We start from the raw sequence: 18,790 nt of genomic DNA on the forward strand, positions 1-18,790 counted from the left end.
CAAACATCATGAAAAATATGTTGGAATTTTGTCAGAGACAGTCATATCCTGGCTAGATATCACTTGATGTTTATATAAAACCTGACCAACTGGCTGGGCATAGTGGCACATATTTGTAATGTCAGCTACTCAAGAAGCCACAACAGGACCATTACAAGTTTAAGGCCAGACTGGGCACCTTAGCCAACCCCTTGTCCCACCATTGAAAAAAATAAAGTAGGGCTAGGGATGTAACTCAGTGGTAGAATTCTTGCCTATTATTCTTGAGGCCCTAGGCTCAATCCCTAGTACTGTAAAAAAAAATTTTTTTTAAGAAAGGAAAACAAAAGAACAAAAAGACCTGGTCTGCCTACCTGAAACATGTTAAAAGGTTATCTGTGCGACTGTCAAAGGAAGTATGTTTTATGAAGGATAAAGCTTATATCATCAAGTTTGTTTCATACCTTCTTTTAATGCCCCAAGTAACTTGTTCTTGTTTAGCCTTTCTCATTCTTGCTGTAATGTTTTTACTATATGATACATAGAAGATACGAATTATTCAGATTGTGGTAAAGTAGTTTTTATGTTTAGAAGAGGTGGGGATTGTAACATGACAGATTTCTTAAATTTCTAACTCTTAATTTGTCTACTATTGTGATTTCTAGAAACACTGATATGATTAATTGGCAAATAAATTATTTTTGATTTTTGAGAAGTTCTGTCTGTAATATATCATTTTTCTAAATTTTATTTGTAAAATATGTTTATTGTAATTTCATCTATTAAATATGCTTGTTGTTACAGCAAGTTGGAATTGATAGAGGCGACATACCAGACCTTTCACAGGTAAGTATATTGTTAAAATATCAATCCATTGTACTTTGCATACTACAGTACTAAGATGAGTAATGTATAGCTCCTACTTTTTCTTTTTCTTTTTTTTCTTTAGCCCCTGCTGTCAGAGATCAGTATAATTTTTAATGATTAACATTCTGCTGAAGTTTGTTCTAACATTATGACCTCATAAAATGATCTACTCACTCTATACAACACTATACTATTTCTTTCTTTATTCCCTTTAATGTCTTCTGTCATCATCAAAAAAAGGTAAAAGAAAAAATAGAGAATTAAAAGAAGTTTATTTTACAAATATTTCACTATACTATTGGTAGAAAATTATTTTACAAAAGATGTATTTTTCCTGTTTTAAACCTTCAGCTTTGGCTTCTTGACTGAGATCAAAGTATGCAATAGAGTTAAACCTCAAAATATAATCAGGGGTTAAGAGAGCAGGGTTTGGATAAAACTGCCGAATTTTAAGTGCAAGCTACACTTAGTTGACCCTGTGACTTTATGATGAAATATACTCTAGGCTTTATTCATCTCTAAAATGAGGATAGTACAGTATCTACTTCATATGATAGTTTGAGAATAAAGTGATTTCATACCTAAAAATAATTTAGAGCATTTAATTCGTGTTAGCTACTATGTGCTTTTGTCATTGTCATCATCTTCAAAAAATTTCAGAACAGAAAGTATATTTGCAATTTTTTTATATCTCACTTCTGGCTTGTTGACTATTGAAAAGGTACCTTGCATGAACTCTCCTGGTTATAAAACTTGAGTCAGCTCCTTCCTTAACATGTTTTACCTTGTTTTCAACCTTTCCGGGGGACATCTTTTAAACACTTCCTTGTTATCTGTTCTTACTCTTTGTCTTTGTACTTGGCCTGACTCATCCCTCTGATCTCAAGAATAAGAGTACGCAGTAGATCTTACGGATTATATGTGGATAAAGCACTCACACATATGCCCACATGAAAAGAACTGATTTCACTGAGATTGCGCATATTATTCTGGGCTAAATGTGAGAAAAGTCATTGCTGAATAATATGCAGTATTACAAAATGATTTGAGATCTTCAGATTAACCTATTACCCACCCTCTTTGTCCTGTAAACTTCTGTATTTGGTTTAACAATCATCACAGTTAGGCAGTGTGTAGAAGTTAGATGCTCTCTTCGTATGTACTTGAGTGTAACATTGAGTTAGCCATCCTCCTTCCCTATATCCTTTACTGGTGACTTTTGAGCAGAGAGAACATGCCAAGCATGCTTCTGGTGATTCAGACATTTTTTAAAAGTAAACTAAAACAAAGCTGTCTAAAAATTAAGGAAATGATAATAATGCAATATAGTGGAGATTTGAGGTTAGTTTTTTAATGGCTTTTTCTTGGATGTGAAACAACACATTTCTTTCACTCTGTACTGCAGATTTACCTTTTAAAGAAAGAGTCATACATATTAGAAAACATTTCAGAAACAGTTTCCCATTGCTTACCATAACTTAGAGGTTTAGTATTTATAAGCCACATCTTAAACCTGAATAACCACAGTTGAAACCAAGAATTCAGTAGGTTAGTACTGTAGTTAAATTATTTATGCTTCAAGATCACACGTGCATAAGACCTTATCTTGGTTCTGCTATGTGTCAGGTGTGTACTCTTGAAAAAAATTACTTGATTTTTTTAATGCCTTGCCTTGTTTATCTATAAAATGAATGTGCTAGTAGTGTTTTCTTCATAGATTGACTGTGTACAAGGTAGTTTACACAGTGCCTCTATATTAAGAGCTTTTTGAATATTAATCATGATCATGAATATGCTCAGTACCATCAGCCTTGAAAGTGATGAGCAGACACTTTGCTGGGACTGGAGGAAGTACACATATGTTTTCAGTTCCTCATATAAGTCGATCTTACAATTTAGAATTTGATTTTAAATGGTTTTCTACTAGATCTGTTGTGCTAAGGTCTTGGTATATACCATTTAGAGAAAATACTGATGAAGGAAACTGTTAACAGTGTAATTATTAGAGAAATTAGCTATGTGTTACCAGTTTTGCTCCTTATTCCTGTAATCTAGAAACTATCTCAAGTCCTAGAGACCATGCATTTGCTTTACTTAGAGTGAGCATTTTTTGATCCATACATTGAAAAGGTTTCCTTTTGAAAGTAATTAACTATTTTTTCATCCTACATTGATATTTGACTAAAGCCCAATAATTTTAAACTAAGCTTTAGTTTTTTTAATTCAAGGTAAATTTCAGTGAGGTTTGATGCATGTAAATATTTTTATGACACACATATTAGTCAGGGCATGACATTGATTCCACCACCCCAGTTCTTGTGCCCATCCTTCCATGTACAAGTACTGCTTTGATTTTTAATACTGATGAGCCTTCCTAATCTGAAAATCTAATACCCCAAATGCTCTATAAGCTGAAGCTTTTGAGTGCCAGTATGATCCTACAAATGGAAAATTTTACATCCGACCTTACATAACCAGCTGTAGTCAAATGCAGGTGCACTAAAAATACATTATAAAATTATTTTTGGCTGTATATATCAAATATATATGAACTAAATGAATTCATGCTTTGATTTGAGGTATCTTTCTCAAGATAGCTCAGTATATATCTGTGAACCCTCATAAATTAGAAATATATGGATTACTTCTTGTCCTAAGCATATGTAAGAGATACCCAACCTATAGCATAATTTTATTAATTCTTGAATTTAATATAAATACAATCAATAATATCATCACTGTCATTTAGTGTAACAATAAACACAGTTATCTTAGTGTACTGTCACAACACAGATCATTTGAGACACCATATGTGTGAGACTTTCCTCCATACATCAAGCAGTCCTGTAAGCAGATACCAGCTGAGTATTCCCGAAGTCTGTTAAAAGTTCTGACATTTACTTTCTGAAGATAGTGTCAGATCCCACAGGTCAAGGACTCAGTCCTCAAAAGTCCCCCACTACACTTCTCATACTGAGCACAACTCCACGTTGTTTTTTCCCTCTTCTTCTGACTGACCAACTGTACATTAGGGTGTTCACAATCATTTCCTCTTTGCATTTGATTAATTTGCTAAAGTGGCTAGGAAAACTCAGGGAAACATGTTTACTAGTGTGTTATACTATGAAGCATCTTGGAAGTAGTGTGGAGTTTCCATATCTTTTCTGGTCATGGATCTCTTCAGGAACCTCGATGTTACTCTGCTGTTGAGAAGCTCTCTGAATTTTGTTCTTTGGAGTTTTTATAAAGTCTTCATTGTGTACCTGTGGTTAAGGCATGGCACATCATATAGAAAAGTGGTTGGTAAAATGAGTATAATCTAATGCTAATACACTGAGTGGAGGTAGTCAGCAAGGCCTCTCCAGATTGTTATTACCCTCTCTAGCTTTTCTTCCTCCTGGCTATGGGGAAGATCTGCTTTGAAACTGGAGTAGAAAGGAATGGCTTCTTCTGAAATACCACTGGACAAGGTAGGTCAGAGGATTATTTTGTGGCCAGCTGCAAGATGGAAACTAGGAAGAAGATCAGAGTATATTATTAGTTTCTATAACTAGTCTTGGCAATGAGAAATTCTAGTGTCTGTGGCTTATATTGGGAAAAAAGGAACATGTGAAAAGAGAACGGAGAAAGTGAAAGAGAGACAGACAGGCAGACTGACTGACTTCAGTTCTTGAGGCCTGTAGCATACCAGTTTTATTGTAGTCACTTGAGAAATTACAAGTATCACAAAAGGTGCAGTCCAGGAACCCTAGATCTCCCAAATATATGTATTTGTGGGTACACACACACACATGTGTACTTTTACATCTGGCTTTTGCTCATGATTGTGTTTCGAAATCTGTTCATGTTGTTGAGTATACCATTCATTCCCTATTGCAGAATATTATTCTTTTAGAAACAGTATAGTTTTGGATTGTTTGTAATGTGTGGCTGTTATAAGTAAAACCACTTTAAGCATTCTGAAGCTAGTCTTGTGGAGAAAGTTTTTTATCTTTTGGGTAAATAGAAGTAAAACTGGATCATTAAAGCAAATATGTATTTAACTTTATAAAAATCAGTTTCTTTTCCAAAAGGAATATCCTGTACTCCTTGTAGTGATGTGTGAGTTAGTTGTTTCATACCCTTACCAACATTTGCTATTGCTGATCTTTTCAATTTAATTTTATCCCTACCAATGGGTAAAAAGGTGTATTTCATTGTAATTTTAATTTATATTTCCTTGATGATAGTCTCCAATATCATTTATCAGTAGCAGTTTTTAAAGTGCTTGGATAGTTACTCAACAAGTAGCTGTTAAATATCTGCTGCATGCTCTTTGGTATTTTAAAGAGTATATTTTTACTTAAAATTAAAATAAATATAAGAAAATTTAAGCACTTGCAGGATCCTCTTAATGTTTCATGTTTACATAGTCTTCAATTTCCATAGTTTTGATGTTTATTAATACCTCCAGCTAGGTGATGTTTATATAACAAAAATAAGATTGTCATTATCATTAGGTATCTAAAAGTCCTCTGTTAGTACATACAAAACATGTCTATTTTATCACTCTTTGTTAAGGTAGTTCTTGGTTGACTTTAACCAACAGCCTGATTGTTAGGAAATTCTGAATGTTTGTGCAATTTCAGGCCCCCAGCAGTCTTCTTGATGCTTTGGAACAGCATTTAGCTTCTTTGGAAGGAAAGAAAATCAAAGATTCTACAGCAGCAAGCAGGTACATACATTATTCTTTTTAGGACAAAGGATGAGAATAATTTTTCTTAGGAAATGGATAAATCCGCCTCAAGTTTCAAGTTACTTAGTTTCTCTGCATCTTGACTTAACTAACTGTAAGATGGGCTTATTGTATTAGTCTCATAGAACTGTTAACAGGATTAATAGGTTAACACACGTAAGTTTATAGAATATTCCAGATTCTTAATAAGCAGCAGTGGCTGGTACGGTGATGACACAGTGATGCTTTGGTTTAGAATTGTGTTTATAATGTCAGAATTTCTCATAAAGATAGTCATAGATTGATTTCTATGGTGCTTTATGATTATAACATTGCATTAATACATATTTAATCCTTTTAATAACCTTGTAAAGTATGTAGTAGTAATGTTAAAGCTCAAATCTGAGATATCTTAACGTCAGATTTCCTCATTTTCTCTAATGCTGGCTTATGGGATTGATTATTGATATGTCATATTTTATTTTTAATTAAAAATTTTTTATTAGATATTTGCAGCACATAGTGATTACATTCGTTATTAGAGTTGGTATATGTATATAACATCTTAATTCTTTTTACTTTCCTCTTTTCACTCGCCCATGTCGAGATTCTTTTGCCATTTGCAAAAGCTCTATCTCCCTACATCCTGTTATCCACCCTTCTGTAACATGTCCTTTTAATCAACTTAAGCTTTGAGCTAATTCCCCAGTTAACCTAGCAAATTGCAGATAACATAAATCGTCACATCTCAGTCTTAACATGGTTTCTTTGTTAACTAATTACTTGAGTAATTCTTAGTTTTTAAATGAAGGTTTCCTTGCTGGGTGTGATGGCACACACCTATAATCCCAGCATGAAGGAGGCTGAGGCAGGAGGATCCCTGTGAGTTTGAGGCCACCCTGGGCTACATACAGATACTTTGTCTCAAGCAAGCAAACAAACAAGCAGAAGAATAAGATTTCCTTTTAATAGTATGATGAAACAATTTGTATAAAGTATAATACTAGTCTTTTAAAAATAGTTTTTCATTTTGGAACTTTTTTAGTAATAAAATTTAAAGAGACCATTAATAAATTTTAATACTTTTTAAAATTTCAAATGTGCACTTTGAATTTTCTGATAGGTTTTTAGAAGTACTGTTTTAACCAAAATGCTAAGACCCAGTTGTTTGAGAAAATAATAAAAAGTACAGCCCTATAGTTCAAGTGTACCAATTTGCCTGGGTGTTTATCATAAAATCTTTTGAGTTTCCTGAATTTATGTCACAACTGTATTATTTTTTCTTTGTCTTCTGAATTGTATCTTTTTATTGGCTCATTTACGATACTTATTGTGCATAAAAGTTTAATAGTTTTTGTTACTGTATGTACTTAGAGTAGAAATTAATGACATTTAGTTTGCGATAAAAGAGTACAGATCAGAGTATTTTTGGATGCACTTCTTTAAGGCCTGGTTTTACTATGGAGTCAAATGCTGGGGTTTGTGGCATGGGTAAGTCTCTGATGACAGGGAAGGAGATGGCCTGCTGTGAGCCTGCCAGCGAGTGATGATGCCTTGTGTGCGTAATGCCTTGAAAAGGACACTAATTTAGGTGAGAGTGGCGCCTGGGAAGAAGGTGCCAGCTGAGCCAGTCACTGGATTGAAACTCCTCTTTTCAACGAATTGGAGTGCTTTGGGGATGACATCTTCCATTATGGGGAAGCATACCTAGATATGCATTGCTTATTACAGATGCTCATGCTTTGCTGTTCATTTAAAAATAACCGAACCTGGCTAGTCAGTGGTATATTCCTCTGAGAACCTTGATACTTGTTTTCATCAGGACTTTGCTGGGAATAGGAGGGTTCTTTTCTAACTGCATTGGTTCCCTTTCTTGGGGCACAGAAGAAGTAGCATGCTCACTCTTGGGAACCCTTTCAAAGTCTCATCAATATTGTGCAGATCAATGCTGTTATAATTGATAATTGGTATACATACCGCTGTAGGTTACTGGTTAGAATACTCATCCTGAAGTACTGGTTCTAAAACCTTGAGGATTGCCAGATTACTTTATGACCTGGTTGTAATGTGAAATGTCTGGCAGAATGTCACATTACCTTTGTCTACTTACCCTAGGGCCACAACCCTTTCCAATGCAGTCTCTTCGCTGGCAAGCACTGGCCTGTCCCTGACCAAAGTGGATGAAAGGGAAAAGCAGGCAGCGTTAGAGGAGGAACAAGCTCGTTTAAAAGCTTTAAAGGTACCTGTCTATGTCCTCTTTGGTTTTTTTGGAAAAACAAGTATAGGTGTTCGTTAAGTAAATGGAGCTATAGACAGACTTAACAATTTTCAATGTGTAGCTACTACATGGGCTGAAACTCAGTCTTAATTTTTTTATCCTGACATTTGAAGTGTGATCAAAATATGCAGTGAATGTTTAAATTTTTAAAAATTATATCACAGTAAAAGATACGTTCCCATGACTAACCCTCTGAATACTCCTTGCTCTGAACATATTGTCCCCTTGAAAACATCATAGCATGTCCTCTTCTACCTTATTATCCACATTTGGCACCAAGCAACTTTTGGCTCTTAGTCTGCTGTCAAAATGGTCACGAATGGTAAATGTTTTGAATAGAGGCAGCCGTTAACTACACAACTGTAGACACTCACAAGAAATGACTTTCAAGAATGATGTTATAGGTGTTTTTCACTTATAATCTAAGGGGAGTATTGTCAGGATATTAATGGCAATGTGTCTTTTACTGTGATAAAGTTTTTAAATTGAAATATTCATTGTATTTTTTTATCACATCTCATGAAATGACTGGCAAAAAGAGTGAAGGAATACCTGCTATCAAAACACTTACATAGTGCTTTTTTCCAGAGGCTCAATAAACAGATCTGATCTCTGGATTTCTTATGGTAGTTTTCCTTTCTCACCAGGAACAGCGCCTAAAAGAACTTGCAAAGAAACCTCATACCTCTTTAACAACTGCAGCCTCTCCTGTGTCCAGCTCAGCCGGGGGGATAATGACTGCAGCAGCCATTGACATATTTTCTACCCCTAGTTCTTCTAACAGGTACGCAGAGTGATTAAGATTGCCTTTGGATATTTTATATGCAAAGACTTCTGTACAAATTTGAAGAGCTTTTTAGGTTTACTTTATGATTTTATGCCCATAAACTCACACAAAGAGCTGGTGGTCCAAGGCATAATTGATACAGTATCTAAGTGATAAAAGCATATATTTTGCATATTTAAATGAAAGATGCCAAAATTACTAATTTATACTAATTGGAATATAGCTCAGGAAATCATTGTTTTTCTAAGTCACTGAGTCTTTCCAGGAAAGCTGTTGTTACCGGAATGCTATATAAATTTAAGGTATACCAAGCATGGTAGCACATGCCTGTTATCCCAGCACATGGAAGGCTGAGGCAGGAGGATTGCCACAAGTTTGAGGCCAGCCTGGACTATATAGTGAGACCCTATCTCAAAACCAACAGCAACAACAAAACCCACAAACACACACACACTTAAGGCACGGTATTGGAATTTTTCCTGAGCCTCTTTAGAAATAGACAGTGACAACTGTCATTTTGCTGAAAACTGGTCCTCCTTTTGAGTTGTATATAACTGGGGTTTCTGTGTGTTGGTGGGGGCGTAATGTAGCAAGGTTTATCTAGAAAGTAAAACATCTTTCCAAAATATTTTCTTAGCTCATCAAAGCTGCCAAATGACCTGCTAGATTTGCAGCAGCCAACTTTTCATCCATCTGTACATCCTATGTCAACTGCTTCTCAGGTAGCAAGTACATGGGGAGGTAAGTATTAATGAATTCTGTTTCAGATTTCACATAGGTATCTCCTCTTACAAGGTGTTTTACTTATTAGTAGAGTTGTTGGTTACATTTGAGACATGAGAACTTGAGAAATATTAAACTGGTAGTGAACTACTTCTATCTCTTGGAGACATTTTAAATATAATTTTTTAATTTGTTTAATTATAAAATGAGGTTTAATGAAGGTAAAGAGGAAGGACCACCTACCTAAGTGTGAAGTTATTCTTTTAATATGAATTTCGATTCCTTAATCAGAAAATGCATAGTGGTTGTTCTGCTTTTAATACAGGGGGAAGAAAATCATACCTCCTTACTTGTGAGGAATATTTAGTAAGTTCTAGTAAGACTTAGATTCTACTACTAAGTAGTAAAGTATGTTGTGACAATGTAATTTCATTGTATTTTAAATGTTGATTTAATTCAAACCTATAAGAGTTTTGGTATTGAAAGAACTTTCTCCTAGTACTGATAGAAATAAGTAGTTTCCTATGAGTAGTTCTTTGATGATAAAGTGATCATGTCATTATTGTGACCATAGCCTACAATCTTTGGAGGAAAAATACTTAGTCACTATCAGTTTTTACACGGTTTTGCTTAGGCATCCAGTTTTCAGATCATTTCCTTTGGTTGGTTTTGATGTTTCTGTGAGTATGTATATAATATACTAAAGTCCCCAAAAACTTCCTGGAAATGGAAAGGAGATACTCTTGACAAAGGACACTAGAGAATGGCAAGATAACCTAACATTTATATGGGCTCATCTCTCATAGCAAAGATTAATTATTCTAGTAAGTTTTTACAGATATTTTTCTGTTTGTTTGCCCAGTTAGTTAGAGACAGGCTGGTCTTAAACTCTCAGCGATCCTCCCGCCTCAGCCTCCCGAATGCTAGAATTACAAGCGCCTGGCGTCTGTTTATTTTTATAATTTGTATTTGAAGAACTTTTTGTTATTTTTATAACTTATTAAGATGCTTTCTATATTACAGTGTAAACTTCATGAAGGCAGGTATTTTTATATGTTGCTTATTGCTCTATTCTTTGAGCACTTCTTGATACATAAGAGGAATTTTGTAAATAAGCTCATATAATAAGTACTTTGTTAAAGAAGTGGACATTTATCTTCTGGACCAGTTATTTCTGTTTTAAGGTAGTGCAGCAAACAAAATAGTGAAATGCTAAAATGTTAGATTTTTAGACTAGTTGTGTGAGCCTCAACTTGATTTTTAAAACTAACTGATTATGAGAGGTAGTTTAATTTAGCAAAATCTTAAGGTTTAGGGGTAATTTTTTAAAATAAGGTAATTAAAATTCTGTATTTTATAATTATTTCATAATAAACTGTAGGCAGCAAAGTAAGGTTTCTAAGAAAGGCTTTTTAAATATACTAACAAGTCCTGATTTTAGAATTTTCAGTCTACCAATTTTATGTTATTTTAATTGCTTAAGAAAAGATTGGTAAAATTAATGAGCCATTTGGGCATTTCTAGGTTCTTTCCCTTTTTTTGTTTAATAAATTAAGACTAAAAAATTTTATGGAAGGTTTAATGAAACTAGTGTATTTAAGTCAAAGAAATGGAACTGTTTCAATTCTTTATTGTTTTCTCGATATATGTGCAGTTATTCCTAAAATGACAAGTTAAAAGTTTCTGCTTGCAGTGATATAGACTGTTACTATGGGAGAATATTTTTAATTAATTGCAATCTGTAAGAATTGTTCTATGTTCTGTGAGAAGAAATGGTTTAATAAGAATCTATATTTAAGGGGCTGGGGATTTAGCTCAGCGGCAAAGCACCTGCCTGGCAAGCGCAAAGGTCGTGAGTTCAGTTCCCGGTACCAGAGAAAAACAAAAACAAAAACAAACAAACAAGAATCTATATTTAAGTACAATATGTTGGAATATATTTAATCATGTTGTTTTCCTGTTTTAGATTTTGCTTTCTATGCTACTTTTATAAAAATTTTTCTACTGTAGTTTACCATTTATCTTGCTATATATGAGTAGTGAGACCATTAAAAGTACATATTAAGTACAGTGGAAACAGAGACAATAGAAATTGTACTACTGTGTTTTCAAAAACTGTGTTACATACAAAGGAACGAATGTGTTCTTAAAAATGAGCCCTTCAATTTAAGCAGAAAAAAATCCTGTCTTGATTTTCATGTAAAGATATATGTCTTCCAGTTTGGTGATAATTCCAGTTTTGATTTTTGCATGAGTAGCTAGGTAACTGAAGAGTATTTTTTTTTTTTTTTTTTTTGGTACTGGGAATCAAACTCAGGACCTTGTGCTTGCCAGGCAGTCACTTACTCCACTGAGCTATCTCCCCAGCCCACTGAAGAGTATTTTAAACCAAGAACTTTGTGACTAAGATAAAAGGAATCTTACTTATAAAAAGCTTTCATTGTAACAATGAATGTTGAAATTAATCATTTATCTCAATATTTTAAATATGTAACATTTTATATGTCATGTTGCTTTTGTGGTATATTAATATATAACAAAACAAAGGTATGATTTTTGGTAGTCCCCAAATGTAGTTTTGTGCTTCTTTTGCTTTAATTAGCTACAAATGGGTGCTAATGCCAGACCTAGTATATAATTTAGTTTTTACCAAAGTACCACAGAGCTAATGTGTATTCTTCCTCTTACATAAGGTTAGTAAGACAGTATAGTTAAGAGAAAGGCTTTGTGTGTCTGTAAGAAAAGATGTTAAACATTGTACCTAAAAATGAAAGAGAGAGCTCAAGCACACACATTTCCTTGTTCCCCTCATTGTGCTACTAAGGAGCCCTTGATTATTCAAGAAATGGCCTGGAGTCTAAACAAGCGTTTGGTGTTGAGTGTTAATATCTGAGAATACTTCAAGACTTTTATCATTTTGAAAACTTTGTTTTATAGCAGATCTAACAATATAAAGAATTATCAGATTATTATACTGTTGAATATTTGAAACAAGATTTCACAATCTAGCTGTAAGAGAATTACTCATTCTAAAGTCAAATTTTCTTTATCCTTAGCTACCATAAAATAACACTTCATGAAAAAATTTGTATTTCTGCATGCAAATGTAGATTTCAATTGCTGAGGACCTCAAGACTATAATGTGTCTATGGTGCTATTTCAGTACTTTTTTAAAACTTTTTAAAATTATTTTCCCATCTCTAGGGTTGTGTAAAATTTAACTTTCATGTAGATAGATAAAAATAATGACCAAAATTATTTTTAAAAAGTTCAAGAAACTTAGAGTTGCTAGTCTAGTAGACAAAGTTTAAATTGGAATAGTTAGCCGGGCGTGGTGGCACACGCCTGTAATGCCACTCAGGAGGCTAAGGCAGGAGGATAATTGCTAGTTTGAGGTCAGCCTGGGCTACAAAGTGAGCTCAAGGCCAGCCTAAACTGCATAGTGAGACCCTGTCTCAAAAAAAATTGGAATATTGTTATTATCATATATTCATAAATTTGTGTTCATTGTTATGTGTAACATCTGCTAAGAAACTAACATGACCTAGATCACTGGCAGTGTCACATAGATTAGAGGGTGATTTTCCTTATTGCCTAATTGATCTATATATAAATGTCTTATACTTCTACATATTCTTAGCTAGTTTATTTTAGGAAGTGATTTGAAATTAGGTGTGTACATAAAGCAGTATCAGTCAGTAAGAAAGCAGATAATTAGTGACTATTCCTGAACGTGTCTTATAGATTAATGAACCTATTGTAGAAATATGGGTCTTTTTTATTTTAATGACATATTTCATGGCTTTTTTTTTTTTTTTTTGGTGACAGGGAAGGAGAGACTAAGACAATTGTTCTGTATTGCATGTTCAACAAAGTACAGTGTACTTTAAAACTCCATTCCACTACCAAATATTTTTAAAGTGTACTTTCAACCCAGCTGGTTAACTCTAAACATAGTACAATTCTTTTCTTATGGAAGTGGGTGATAGTGTGGATAGCATTATAACTTGAAAGATATGTTATGCTTAACCCATGATCTCAGTATTCTCCTTTTTCAAACAAGTGTGTTTGGGGTTGTGGAAGACTTGTTTCCAATGTATTGACTTTAAGGACAGTTTGCCTATATGATAGGAGCTTGTTCTTAGGCCATTGCTGCTATCTTATTAGTCAGTCATATAGTCTTAAAAGCAAAATACAGTGTCTGGATCTAAAGGTACTACAGTAACCTTTGGTGAAGGTCAAGAACTGAACAGGAGGGGCTGGGGATTTAGCTCAGCGGCAAAAGCGCCTGCCTGGCAAGCGCAAGGTCGTGAGTTCGGTTCCCGGTACCAGAGAAAAACCAAAAAAAAAAAAAAAAAGAACTGAACAGGAATAGGGAAGAATAGGCTATTGGTTGAAAGTGCAGCACTGTCATCTTGTTTTTCAGTTGTGTAACTCAGAAAAAAATATAGTACTGTTATTTTTACTCATATTTATTTTTTCCTCTCCCCATTTAGTTGACTCTTTAAAACTTAAGAAGATAGGATAAGTGGCTTTCAGTCATTTGAATGATTATCTTGAGTGAGGTATACAGAAATATCTGATTATAGAGTTACATGTGAAGTTTGATAATAGCATATGTTAATATTATGGTAGGGAACACTTTTTTTATTTTTTGAAAAAGTCACCTAAAGACTGTAAAGTTTTTAGCTCCAAAGCTGTTCTCCGTCTACTAAACAGGCATCTTCTGCCTCTTTCTTAGTTGTCAGAAATCCCTTTCCCCATTCTCAAGTCTTTTCTTCATTTTTATTTTAAGCTTTGTACCTTTGACCCTATAGAGGAGATACATGCACACACTAGAAATGGCTTCTTCTAATTTGAAATTAACCTTTCTTTTTGTGATTCTACTCATATCGCATATGCCCAATATTTATGTAAGTTATTTCAGTAAACACCATTGTGTCCCCAAAGCCAATGTACTTCTACGTAGGGTAGTGAAAATGTATGCAAGGTGAGTGGGTCTTGTACGGAAGCATCTTTATAATTCTCTTTTAAAACTGACTAATGGCTTTCTAAAGATGGAGGGCAAATCATCCTTAATATGCTACCATTGTTAGTGGACACATAAATGTTTTTCTCTAAGGATTCCTTTTAGCATATGTAAAGTGCAAATCTTCCATCTTGGTCAGTAGATGTATTTACATTTAAAATTAATAATATAGCTACTACTTTTCACTTGCACCTTTTGACTAATTACAATACTAATTTATGTACTTCCTTTCTTCCTTTTTGCTGTAATACACTTGGACTGCACAGACCCTTTCTCTGCTACTATAGATGCTGTTGATGATGCCATTCCAAGCTTAAATCCTTTCCTCACAAAAAGTAGTGGTGATGTTCACCTTCCCATTTCTTCAGATGTATCCACTTTTACTACTAGGACACCTACACATGAAATGTTTGTTGGTAAAGTACCATTTAACCTTTTTTTCCAATTGATGTTTATACTGCCTATTTCTTCCGTATCCATTAATTACTTTTAAAGCATTGTAGTGATTACCTTAGATTTTAACATCCAATTTTAAAATAAATGAAACAGCAATAACAAGGTAATGAGGTTCAAAAATCATTATCCCTAATTTTATTTAATACAGGTTTCTAGGAAAGAAATTTTCTTTTGGTGTTGAACTTTTTTTTTTTCTGTGTTTTGTTCTCTGTATTTTGTCTGGCTAATATCACAGGTAGCATCCTGTTTTTCAGTTCATAGAATTAATTAAAAAGTGATATGTCCTTATGTTTTCCCCTCTGTTCTCTAGAGAGGTGCTGGTTACCATTCTTAGTACTGGTCTTAGTCTTACTTTTGCCTTTTCAAACTGTTCTTTATTACAATTTTGTATTGTCTAAAAATCGACCCTTTATCTCATTCTTAGGAGACTCACTTTATTATTTGCCTAGAGATAAGTGAAAAGTAGAAGTATGTATTCCATTTCAACTTGTGTAGTGGGAAAGCAACTTGGGTTGAATAACCTGTCACCACAGTGTAAAAATGTATAAAAAAGCAAAATTTCATACCTGAATTATATCGGAAAGAGTAAGTTTGTGTCAGAAATACACTATTTGCCCCCTTAAAAGGATGATGGAACTTTTATTGAGTTCAAACAGCTTAAGGTGATAGGATTTAAGTATTTTATTAAACAGCATGCAGAAAGTCATCTCTGTATCCTAAATAAATCATGTGGCCACATTCTAAATATCCTATATTATGTATGTGTCCTATGTTATATGAGAGAGAAGGAGGAAGAGCAGGGTTGTAGAGGGAAGCGACAGAAATAGCTAGAGAGCAAGTCAGCAGCAGGGACTAGAAAGAATGTTCCAAGTCAGATATTCTAGTTATGTATAACCAGTCTAGTAGCTCAAACTGTCAACCCCTGCTTTAAAGGATTGAAAACAACCTGAAAAAAGTGTCAGGGAATAGCTCTGTTTCTAGATACCCCAGGCCTTCTAGAGGAAGACATTCATCTGATAATATGATGATCAGTGTAATGGGTAGCTTTTCCTCAATGAAGCTGTGACAGTTGATTAATATAAAGTCAAGAAGAATGAGTTACAGTCCTAATATGCCACATATGTGAGTCTCTGAACTACTAGGCCTGCTTCCTCATGTGTAAAACGCAGACAAGTTAATGTTGTCTTTTTCTAATGAGATAGGGTTGGATTCAGTATTATTTTTTAATTTGATACAGTCTCTACTCCTTTTAACAGAATACTCATAATGAAGCCTTATTTTTTGTTTTTCTTAAGTTAAAGAATGCCAAGTGTTTGGAATCCCCCATTTTTTGTTTTACTTTTTTATTTTTGGTTATTCCATCCTACATTTAAGCTATTTCTCTTCTTTTTTTTCCCTGCCCTCACTACTTTTGCTCCCTGCTACCTCCATCCCATTTATGCCTTCTTAGAAAACTTTTATGACACTTGAGTTTATCTTAGATTTCTCTTGTACCATGAACCTTTGTTGTAGTTGGCATATTTAGTGGTAGATAACATTTCTAAAATTTACTCAGGAGAATTTTTTTAAATGAGTATTTTTAATCTTTTCTAGGAAAAAAAATGCTTATTTACTTTTGAACAACCACTTCTTAGCTAATTTTGTTTTTTTTTTAATTAAATACCTTGTGATTTTCCATTAGATGCCTGCTGTATGGATTACTTTAATCCATACTCTCAAATGTTATAAATTTTCAGAAGAGTACATAACATTTTAATATTAAAAGCTTAATGGAATTAAGAACTCTTTGTATGTACATCTGTCTTTCCAAATATATCTTGGCTAGTGCAGTAGCAATAAAATTTGAAAGTCTACCTGGTGTGTGTGTGTGTGTGTATGTGTATGTGTGTGTACATATAGTTGATTTGCTTGGTTAATTTGGCATTAAAAGTTGGTATCACAAAATTAAAGAATTGAGGTTCTTGGCTAGTAATAAGAATTGGATATAGCCAAATACATTTAAAGATGCAATTTATGATGGCATTTGTTGGAAAAATACCCTTATAGCTTAGCAAATGTGAATTTGAATTCCAGTTCTGCTTTTTTAACTGTGGACTTAAACTCCTATTTAGCCTTTATAGACCTATGAACATTGGTATAACAATGTCTTTCAGGACTGTTACGAAATTCATATGTATGGCTATTTTATATTCCTGTGGCTGGCACATAAAATTTTAAAACTGTCTTGTACACTTGGACTATATCATATTTCAAATGTACTTCTTCCCTAAATTATTTAATCATCAGACATGATCTTGAAGGGTGACTGTCTTTGCATTGTTTTCAGTTTTTAAAATTGTCAAAGGTTACTCATTTTTCTCTACAGCATTAGCAGTAAAAAACTTGAGTTCTTAAAACTTAAAACATTTTTATTAAGAAGAATTATAGCTGTAACAACTTACTTTCATACTTAAAGGGTAGTTTATATAAGATAAATACCTAAGATAGACTAAAAACCTCAAATAGTTTCTAGAATGAAATAGAGGCTCAAGTCTTGATTTTGCATCTTACTAAATCTTTAATTTTGGGTAAATTTTGTAGTCTCTTAATTTCCCACATCTGTTTAAAAAATAATAGTTAATTTGCTGTTGCAGTTAATTAAAAGTTTTCTTATAGGCATGTCCAACCTGTGGTCTACCATTTCTTTGCCCTCATGTTTGTAACTGAAGAGGAATTATCTAGGGTTGCATATAAAACATATAATATAGTTAATGTATACATTAGCAAAAGTTTCTTTTTTAAAAAAAATTGGTATTATAACATTAAAAATCCAGTGGGCCACAGGTTGGACATGTCTCTACACAGAGATTTTTAAAATGAGATATATGCTGTGAATGACTTCATATCCTTTCTAACCTTTCATACATTCAAGTAATAATATAATTTCACAGATTGATGTCCTTAGGGACTTAAGGAGATGGCTCCTCTCTTTATAGAAAGTAACAAGGTTTTTTCTGTATTACCGTAAAGGATAAATACGTTGTGTTATATCAGTCAAATTCTAGAAAGCTAGCCAGGCGTAGTGGCACATGCCTGTAGTCCCAGCACTTCGGAGCCTGAGGCAGGAGGATTGCTGTGATTACAAGACCACTCTGAACTACATACGGATACCCTGCCTCAAAAAAAGGCAGCAAAAATTCTAGAAAGCTGACAATGCAGCAGGAGAAAGTAGGAATTTGGTATATTGGCCTTGATTTAAAGTGCTATTTCACAATGCCCTAAAGAGCAGTATGTGTACTTCTTACTATGATGGTAGCATGGGCATGTAAGTAAGCACAATATACTTTCGTGTTTCCTGACTGTATATATTGCCTCTTAAAAAGTTATAAGAACTGGCCAGACCATGATAGAGTTGAAACTTGCACCCTCTAAAATGTTATTAAATTGATGTTGCAAATTCTAAGATGATCATCTTGATGAATGGTCGGATTTATATATTAGATTATTATTTTGATAGTGTTTCTGTACTCAGTGTAGGACCACGATCTTTGAGTTAAGAGTTTAAGGGTTTAAACAAATCAAAATTGTACGTTCTCAAAAAATCTGTGCCATACAGAATAATTCATTATATGATCTAAAATGCTATTTTTAAAGTTCTATCCTTGATGTTGGGTTAATGTTACTAAATTACTGCTTTCTGATTTTCTCTCCAATACCTTTTCTCCTTCTTTTAACAATTTTAATTTCAATCTTTGTAGTACAACATAACATCTTTGTACTTATTTATATCCTAATAGTAGCCATTGACAATTTAAAGTGAGATTTTGACTAAAAGTCTTTTTCTACAGAGAACAGAAGGGCTGAAGATATAGCTTAGCGGCATAAATGCCTATCTGGCAAGCTCAAGGTCCTGAGTTCGATTCCCTTTACCAAAAAAAAAAAAAAAAGAGAGAGAGAGAAAAAAACACTGTATAAAGA

At 33.7% G+C, this 18,790-nt stretch overlaps 1 protein-coding gene across 1 annotated transcript in view; it reads left to right on the forward strand.

Annotated features, from left to right (window-relative positions):
- Positions 1-18,790, forward strand: part of Picalm (phosphatidylinositol binding clathrin assembly protein) — a gene marked incomplete in the record, with an annotated part of 99,350 nt that overhangs the window by 54,190 nt on the left and 26,370 nt on the right. The window contains 6 exon segments of the mRNA XM_005379748.2: positions 784-825; positions 5,475-5,560; positions 7,676-7,799; positions 8,486-8,622; positions 9,263-9,366; positions 14,644-14,793. Coding sequence (XP_005379805.1) covers positions 784-825; positions 5,475-5,560; positions 7,676-7,799; positions 8,486-8,622; positions 9,263-9,366; positions 14,644-14,793 — 643 coding nt within the window.

The sequence above is a fragment of the Chinchilla lanigera genome, unplaced genomic scaffold (genome assembly GCF_000276665.1).
Source record: "Chinchilla lanigera isolate Chin_1 unplaced genomic scaffold, ChiLan1.0 scaffold00013, whole genome shotgun sequence".
NCBI classification, from domain to species: domain Eukaryota; kingdom Metazoa; phylum Chordata; class Mammalia; order Rodentia; family Chinchillidae; genus Chinchilla; species Chinchilla lanigera.